The 9,641-nt window shown below is 43.0% G+C and overlaps 2 protein-coding genes across 2 annotated transcripts; both read right to left on the reverse strand.

Annotated features, from left to right (window-relative positions):
* Nucleotides 1–327: 327 nt before the first annotated feature.
* LOC132837201 (histone H2B type 1-B-like) lies at nucleotides 328–8,892 on the reverse strand. Its single transcript, XM_060856919.1, has 3 exons — nucleotides 8,880–8,892; nucleotides 3,104–3,306; nucleotides 328–477 (listed from the first exon to the last, which is right to left on the reverse strand). Exons 1-3 carry the CDS (start codon nucleotides 8,890–8,892, stop codon nucleotides 328–330), a joined length of 366 nt encoding a protein of 121 aa, XP_060712902.1.
* Nucleotides 1,504–1,893, reverse strand: LOC132837167 (late histone H2A.L3-like). Its single transcript, XM_060856876.1, has one exon. It carries the CDS (start codon nucleotides 1,891–1,893, stop codon nucleotides 1,504–1,506), a length of 390 nt encoding a protein of 129 aa, XP_060712859.1.
* Nucleotides 8,893–9,641: the final 749 nt, after the last annotated feature.

Raw genomic sequence — 9,641 nt, forward strand, 5'->3', positions numbered from 1 at the left:
TGGAAATGTAAAGTAAGTCAGAAGGTAAAATGAATCAATCGTGAGACGGAAAGACGTGGATATTTGTCCGTCAGGGTTGAACGAGCAAGATGAAAAATGACTCAATGGCGCTTGATCTGGACTCTCCATCCCACTCCCACATAATTTGCAAAGCACATATTAAAACAAAAACATATAGCACTAGAAGTTGAAACGCCTGATCAAGAATCACATGGAAACTAAAACAAAAAAAACAAAGAAATGACTCAGCATCTCAGGGATGTTGTGGGTGGCTCTTATCGGAGCCTTTGGGTTGTGTGTGTGCGTGTTTCAGGGCAGTGCGGCCCTTCACTTGGAGCTGGTGTACTTGGTCACCGCCCTTGTGCCCTCCGACACGGCGTGCTTGGCCAGCTCCCCGGGCAGCAGCAGCCGCACGGCGGTCTGGATCTCCCGGGAGCTGATGGTGCTGCGCTTGTTGTAATGGGCCAGGCGGGAAGCCTCCCCCGCGATGCGCTTGAAAATATCATAAAGCGTGGTTCTGTAATTTTATCGGTGTACACTGTTTTAGCTTTTAAGATGTTTAAATCGGCGGTTTTTCGATTGATTCACGGCGGATACAAGTTCGGTTGCTCCTCCAGAGGGAGCAGGAAGAGATAGGGGACATTAGTAGGCAGCAGCGGTGAATTTGCAACTAATGAGATCGTTATTGAGGGATTGCGGAAATATAGTAATTAGAAGAGTGATGTTCACATCAAATTTTGGTATTGGGTTAGATATTTCCGGAAAAAAACCATCTCCTCATTAACTCCCTTTGCGTTAACATGGCTTGTGGTGAGGTGGAGGCAGGAGGGAAAGGGAAAAAAATGGCGCCAAGAGATCAACAGCTTATTTTCAAATTTGAAAATGCCCGCCATCACGTAAAAGTGCAGGAGGTTATACAGAGGAGAAAGCACAACAATGCACACGTTGATTGGTTTTCGATTACGAAACTAAACATCACACAATCTCACTTTACCGCATTCCCTCCTTTCCAGCTGAAAAATAACTGACTGCTGTTGAACACGCTCTCTCTCCAGAGGCTAACGAAAATATGAGTGGGTATGAACCGAGCGGAAAATAAAATGCAGAGGCTTTGCTGCAGACTGTGGGAGGATTCAGCTCTTACTGGTGCAGTTAAAGGAAATGTGAAGCCAAACCCGATAATGAACATCCGTGACACTATTCCAAAATCATAGAACATTGATCAAATGTAAAGATCACTCAGGGAGTGACCGTGCGATGAGAAATAATGTAGTTCCAGACCCCGTTACAATCGTATGCTATGATATGATCATCCTCTGCTCCCACAGACATTAACAGTATCCGATAAAAAATGAGATAGAAATGTAGCGATATTAGGTCTAACGGCCAGGACTCTACACATTAAAAGGAAAGTAATTCAATCAGAGAATTCAACTCCTTTCACAGATGCTGTGAGTGGCCCTTAAAAGAGCCTTTGGGTTGTCAGATTCCAGAATGATCTCTTCATTTTTTAGCAGATCCAGCAGCGGAGGTTTTCTTAGGCAGCAGCACGGCCTGGATATTAGGCAGCACCCCGCCCTGAGCGATGGTCACCCCTCCCAGCAGCTTGTTGAGCTCCTCGTCGTTGCGCACGGCCAGCTGCAGGTGCCTGGGGATGATGCGGGTCTTCTTGTTGTCCCGGGCCGCGTTGCCGGCTAGCTCCAGGATTTCAGCCGTCAGATACTCCAGCACCGCAGCCAGATAGACCGGCGCTCCGGCACCCACACGCTCAGCATAGTTACCCTTTCTCAGGAGCCTGTGAACACGGCCCACCGGGAACTGCAGGCCAGCCCGGGACGACCGAGACTTCGCCTTGGCGCGACCTTTCCCACTGCCCTTTCCTCTTCCAGACATGGCCACAAGCACTGTCAAAGAATGCGGCAATCCGCTCACACTGCGGTCTCTTATACCTTTGGGAGGAATGATACGGCAAACATTTCGGATTGGTCAGCATCTCCTAATGTTGTTTCAATTCCCAATCAGATATCTGCTTCATTGCCCAATCCGGAGAGGACACGGGGAGGAGCGCGGAATCGACAGGCGCCAAATCATCATCCGCTTTCTTTCCAATTTGAAAAGCCCGCCAAATTCCAAACAAAAGGAGTAGGTTTTGCCTGAATAATGAAGTATAAAAAACTGAGAAAGTTCAAAAACCATTAATACACATGCTAATTTACTTTTAGTTTACAAATGTGTCCTCCACACGGTCTTACTCTCCCTCAATTGCCGATCTTTGTCCATTTCTGATCTAGAGAGTGGTTTATTTTCTAAACCCTGAGAAGAAGCTGAAACAAAACAGACCAAACAATGCAGTCTGCAACCTGTCTTTTCTTTTCACATTTCAATACCACCCGATATGCTCATAAACCAGCACACAACATTCTTCCTGCCCAGCATCGAGGGCGAACACGTTTTTTAAGACGATATTTTAAAGCTGTCCTTCATCGCTCTCGATCAGATTTAGCAGAAGCTCCACGCTTCAGTCCGGTAGCTGTGTTCGTGATCTCTCGGTTCGCTTTGAAAGTCTCTCACCGACAGCAGGACACTTTATTTTGCATTGCGAAAAATCGGATCAATCCCGTGCATTGGAAATGCAAAGTAAATCAGAAGATAAAATGAATCAATCGTGAGACGAAAAGACGTAGGCATTTGTCTGTCGGGGGTGAAGGAGCAAGATGAAAAATGACTCACTGGCGCTTGATCTGCACTCTCCACCCAACTCCCAAATAATTTGCAAAGCACATATTAACACAAAAACGTATAGCACTTGAAGTTGAAACGCCATATCAAGAATTACATGGAAACTAAAACAAAGAACTCTTAAGGAAATTGTTCAGCTGTCTCAGGGATGTTGTGGCCCTTTAAGAGCCTTTGGGTTGTGGATGTGTGTTTGTTTCAGCGCAGTTCCGTCCTTCACTTGGAGCTGGTGTACTTGGTCACTGCCTTTGTGCCCTCCGACACGGCGTGCTTGGCCAGCTCCCCCGGGCAGCAGCAGCCGCACGGCGGTCTGGATCTCCCGGGAGCTGATGGTGCTGCGCTTGTTGTAATGGGCCAGGCGGGAAGCCTCCCCCGCGATACGCTCGAAAATATCGTTGACGAACGAGTTCATGATGTTCATGGCCTTGGAGGAGATGCCGGTGTCGGGGTGAACTTGCTTCATCACTTTGTAGATGTAGATGGAATAACTTTCTTTCCTGGACCGCCTCCTCTTTCTGCCACCCTTCGCTGGAGCCTTCTTGATGATTTTCTTCGCGCCCTTCTTGGAGGCTTCTTTTTTTTAATTTCAAAAATATACTTTATTCATAAAATATTTTGATAATCCGTACAATTGGTCTTGCCAAACATTACGAAAACATTCCATTTCTTGGCATACAAAGGCAGAATATTCATTCATATAAACAAGTCTGTATGATTACTACTGCTGAAAATATGTTGCTAGAAAAGCGCAGCAGGTCAGGCAGCATCCAAGGAGCAGGAGAATCGATGTTTCGGGAATGAACCCTTCTTCAGGAGCCCTTCTCATGCTCCTTGGATGCTGCCTGACCTGCTGCGCTTTTCCAGCAACACATTTTCAACTCTGATCTCAAGCATCTGCAGTCATCACTTTATCCTGAACGATTACTATCCACATATTTAGCAGGGTGATCATCAGCTGCCCCTTACTGCGTCGGATCCCTGTGCTTAGACAGGCAGATGTTACACGGTGGCCTTTCCCCACCACGCCTTGGCGACAGCTACATTAACCATACCGTCGCTCACTTTCAGACACAGAATAAGGGAAAACGGGCTCGGAGCTCCCTTTGTATAGACTGACGGCGTCAGCAATGCTAATAAAGGATTGAGGAAAGCCTGGTTTCTGATTGGGTAGTTTACACAGAATAATACCCAAACATTGAGTCTCTCTGATTGGTTAGTGAGATCCAATGTGGATATGCAATGAAATGTGAAATGGATAGTGATTCTGTTCCTGTCAGTCTGACTGAGGGAGATTTGTTTTGTGTCTGTGATACAGAAAGTGACTGTGGTATTGGCTCGGTTGTTGTGCTGATGCGTTTCTAGCTCCGCATGTCTGTTTCTGTTCCTCTGTATAGGCTGGAATTAACACAGAACTTGCCACTGTGTGAAAAAAAATACTCATCCGTTCGAAATTGTGATTACATTTGTTGTCAAGTTACACAAACCACTGGAACCTGACTGTGAGGGTTTTCTCCACTTGGGGTTGATGAAACTCGTTGTCAATTGCACGGAGTTGAAGAGAAATGAGAATCAAACGTTTCTATGCAATACTTTTCTTGAGTCACGAGTTGAGTCACGTCTTGACTGTGGGATGAATGGATTTCTGAGACCTTGACTGATAACTGTGGGCCCAGAGACGTATCGATAACTGTGTGCTTTGAAAATACGTGCAGTGTAACTGAACCACTTTGCTGCACTTTTCAATTAAGCGTCTTGCAGTTTCATGCAGGGATTTATAACATTTCTCAGTCTTATATTCTATATATATATGTGTACATATATATATATATATATATATGCGTCACTTTAACTTTATATCTGTCGTGTCCTAATTTACACATTTTGCATTAACTCAACATCTGTCCAATGAGGCTCTGGTCCTCCATCTAATAGTCAGTGTTGTTTCAAGACAGCTTTTATTCTGTAACCATCAAACACTGATGTATGCGGTAAAACGTTACACTATTTGCCAGCCACTTAGAAATATTCCTCCAATCTGTGCCCCCAGGAGAAAGTGAGAACTGTAGATGCTGGGGATCAGAGGCTTATGCCTAAAATGTAGAGATGAAGGGCTTATGCTTGAAACATCGATTTTCCTGCTCCTCGGACGCTGCCTGACCTGCTGTGCTTTTCCAGCACCACACTCTCGACTCCAATCTGTGCCCGTCTGTTTCTGGGATGTATTTTTGTAAACTCTATTTTACAGTCTTAATGTGTCAGCATGTTACTGGACTGTAACTCAAACCTTCTGAAGTGTACCTTGTTGCTTTACTCTGTCGGTGTCAATTTTGAAAGTACCGGATACCACTTTGGACAGACTCAGGTAGGGCTCACTACCCTCCACTCCCATACCCTATGAATATCAGCTTCTGCAAATTGAAGTTGGGTTTGTATTTATAACTGCAGCATTTTGATAAAGGATAATACTTTGTACATTGTTACTGACAATATCTGCAACGTCACTGCTGATGTTACATTGTTTATGCCAGTTTCTAGCTAATCAATAGTTGTATTATATCCTCACAATTTATTGCTTTGCAGTGACTTAGTATTTAATTCTGTAACTGCCAGTTTATTGTTTCCAATCTTGTATTTACTCAGTTTCAGTCAATCACTGGCATGACAGAGAGCAAATATCTGAACAATTCAAAGTTTCTGATGAAATGGATGGTTAATCTTTTTTTTCACTCCATCCTTGATACATCAGGGTAACTTATAACTGAGTCGATCAGTATGCGATCTGTGAGCACACATATATCAGTAAGTTACAGATAAAGTGTATGGTGAATGATGCCTCCCAAATCCTGTCATGCAGATACAGTGTATATGCTGTAGTTATTAATTTCTTTCAATCTTGCGTCACTTTCAATATCTCAAAGCAGAAAACCATAAGTAGCATGAGAATTCTGTGACATTTCTATCTGTCAGTGTGTACTCTGTCATGAGAACAGATCACAAAGGCTTTAGTTATGGTCTTCATCTCATTTTGATGTTTAGTGCCCATAACCAAAGACTCTCTTATGTATCAAAAAAGATAAATGGCTACATTAGCATAAATTAAGCTGCTAACTCAACCCTAACTGCTCTGTGTGGAACAGAACAAGGGGAGAATGTTCTGAATTGCTTTCTTAAACGGAAAGCTTCCTGTTCAAAACTGTGTCCCTTACTTGGGATTCTCTCATGAGCATTGACATACTCCCAGCATCAACTCTGTCAACTCCCTTCAGACCATTTTATTTTTGCTCTAAAAGTCACACATTGTTCTTCAAAACTCCAATGAGAATATATAAAACCATTTCATACTTACAATGTGAGCCGGTGTATCAATCTGCAGCTCTAAGCTTCTGCTATGTGAATATGTGAGTACAGGTATCACCCTGTACCTGTTGGTTTCTACTGTGTGAATATGACAGTTTCTGGTCTGTAAATGGGATAGTTTAATCAATCGTCCATGTCAGTTTCTGCATTGTTAAAATGTGAACTTAGTGATCAATGTCTACCTGCCATCTTCTGCGAAGTGAACATGTGGGGGTCCATATTGAAATGTATCTGTTGTTTTCAGTGACAGGAATGCATGAGTTCAGTTATCATTCTTTTCCTGTGAGTTTCTTCGATGTGAATGTATTGGTGTAGTTATCCATCTGTCCTGATGAAGGGCTTTTAAACAAAACATCAATTCTCCTGCTCCTTGGATGCTTCCTGACCTACTGTGCTTTTCCAGCACCACACTCCCGACTCTAATCTCCTGCATCTGCAGTCCTCACCTTCGCCTATCCATTTGTACCTGTCAGTTTCTGATCTATGAATATGGAAGTGTAGTTATTGATCTGTCCATCAGTTTATGTAATTTGAATATGACTGTCTTGTTATCTATCTCTCCCTGTCAGTTTCTGTGATGTGATGATGACGGTCCAATTATCTATCTGCCCCTGTCAGATTCTGCTGTGTGAATATGAGAGTGTCATTACCAGTCTCTACCTGTCAGCTTTTGCTACGTCAATGTGATTTTAGTTATCAATCTGCCTCATTAGGTTCCAGTTGAATGTAAAAATGTAGTTATCAATATATACCTGTGAGATTCTGCTCTGGGAATGTGGGTGTGTTATCAAAATGTACTTGTCAGTTTCTGCAATGTGAATGTGTTTGTGCAATCATCAGTCTATCCCTGACAGCTTCAACTATATGAATGGATGAGTGCATCTGTACCTGAAAGTATCTGTACCTGTCAGTTTGTGTTCTGTGAATAAGTGAGTGTACTTACACATTTGTCTCTTTTTAACATGACAGAAACTGCAGGAACTCTATTTACTTCAAATCTCTGTTGCTCAACATGAATAAGATTTTATCTATTGCCATCCATGTCAGGGTGGCATAGTGGCACAGTGGTGCCAGGGACACAGATTCAATTCCAGCCTTGGTTCATTATCTGCGTGCAGTTTGCACATTCTGTCCATGTCTCCATGAGTTTCCTCTGAGTGCTCCTGACTAGTTGCATGGTCCAAACATGCACAGGTTTGCTGGATTAGTCATGGTAAATTGTCCTGTATTATTCAAGGACGTGTCAGTGGGTGAACTGTGGCAAACGTGGAGTTATGGGGATAGGGTGGGGTCTACATCTGCATGGGATCTGCTTTGGAGAGTTGTTGCAGGGGGATGGGCCAATTACCTCTCTCTGCACTGGAGAAAGTCTATGTACTGTAAATGAAAGTGAGACCGTTTCTGTCATTGTCAGTCTCCACAGTGTAAAGCACTTTGGACAATTTCCACAACTTTTATTCAATGGTACAGTTTTTGATTGTAAGTTATATTCTGCATCTGTATTTTGAATTTATTGTTCACATGTTTATAACCAGACCACTTTCTGGGAGCTTTCTCATTCTGTGTCCAATAACCTCTGGGTATCTGTCTGAATGTGTACCTCTTCATGTCAATATTTGATTTCCCTTTGAACAGGTATGAAGTTTTGGAAAATGTAGGGGGGGTGATGGCTGTTCATGCTACGTTCCCCTGAGAATCAAAGTTTCTGGTATTGAGACTGGCTCTAATGCAACGAGGGGTACATTGGCTTCCAAGAGATCAATTGTGTGAGGGGATTCTGTAGTCCGAGGTACAGACAGACGTTTCTGTGGCCAGTAGCGATAAAGCAGAATGGTGTGTTGGGGTTCCCTGTTGCCAGGATCAAGGATGTCTCAGAGAGGGTGCAGAATATTCTCATGGGGGAAGAGGGGACAGCAAGAGGTCATTGTCCACGTTGGAACCAACATTGGAACTGAGGTGTCAGTGGGGGAGCGACCATAATTCTATTAGATTTAAAATAATGATGGAAAAGGATAGACCAGATCTAAAAGTTGAAGTTCTAAATTGGAGAAAGTCCAATTTTGATGGTATTTGGCAAGAACTTTCGAAAGCTGATTGGAGGCAGATGTTCGCAGGTAAAGGGATAGCTGGAAATTGGGAAGTCTTCAGAAATGAGATAACAAGAATCCAGAGAAAGTATATTCCTGTTAGGGTGAAAGGAAAGGCTGGTAGGTATAGGGAATGCTGAATGACTAAAGAAATTGAGGGTTTGGTTAAGAAAAAGAAGGAAGCATATGTCAGGTATAGACAGGATAAATCGAGTGAATCCTTAGAAGAGTATAAAGGAAGTAGGAGACTACTTAAGAGGGAAAGAATTAAAAGAGACCTAAGGGACAACTTTTTCACACAGAGGGTGGTACAGATATGGAATGAGCTGCTAGAGGAAGTGGTAGAGGCTGATACAATTGTAACATTTAAGAGGTGTTTGGAAGGGTATATGAATAGGAAGGGTTTGGAGGGATATGGGCCGGGTGCTGGCAGTGGGACTAGATTGGGTTGGGATATCTGGTCGGCATGGACTGATTGGAGCAAAGGGTCTGTTTCCATGTTGTACATCTCTATGACTCTATGAGACATAAGGGGCAGTTTTATTTTGAAACAAAGAGAGTGGTAGCACTGGAACACACTGCCAGGGGTGGAGATGGTGGAAGATAAAATAAGGGTATTGAAAGGACTTTTAGGTAAGCAAATGAATATGTAAGAAATGAAGGGTTATGGACCAAGGGAAGGCAGAAGGGATTAATTGCATTTTGGCGGCATGTTCGGCACAACATGGTGCCGAAAACAAATGGAAGGACCCATTCCTGTCCTGTACCATTGGATGTTCAAACTTTAATACAGTGTATATTTTGGAAGAGAATTCACTTAAGTTGATTGAAACTGGGTAGGATGCATTTAGAATATAGATTAAAAAATATAAACTTCTGTTCCCTCAGTGGTGTTTGATTCTTGTTTTGAACATATCTCTCTGGGAATGGAGCTCAATGTGAGTCTGACTCAATCCACTCTGTGACTGTGGAAAGGATGTTCTTCGCTCTGACAGCAGTAACATACCTGCTGTTTGTTTGAAGCAGCTGGTCACACTTGGCTCTGTACCGAGGGAATTTTACATTGTCTTGGTCCTTTGAGTACTTGCCTGGAGGAAGACAGAAGAGATACCTGCTGTAAATCAACATCAGTTGTGATTGGCAACATCAATGTAACATTCAGTTCCTCATCATTAAGGTTTTTGTTTGATTCCACTCCTGCCCTGAGCTGTTCCTTGTCCATTTTTTCTTAAAATTCTAAGCCCAAAGGAATGAGATCCAGAAACGAAACAACACCCATCCAGCTCCATAAATGGGGCCTACCTGATGCAAGTGGGTATGTGGATATGAGTTTAGTTATTGATCTGTACCTGTCAGTTCCTACTTGGTGAATGTGTGAGTGTAGTTGTCAAACTGTAACATTCATTATATGGTCAATATATTTAAATATTCACACTGCAAAGTCTGGCAGGGTCCAATTGA

This window comes from Hemiscyllium ocellatum, chromosome 49 (genome assembly GCF_020745735.1).
Source record: "Hemiscyllium ocellatum isolate sHemOce1 chromosome 49, sHemOce1.pat.X.cur, whole genome shotgun sequence".
In the NCBI taxonomy this organism is placed as follows: domain Eukaryota; kingdom Metazoa; phylum Chordata; class Chondrichthyes; order Orectolobiformes; family Hemiscylliidae; genus Hemiscyllium; species Hemiscyllium ocellatum.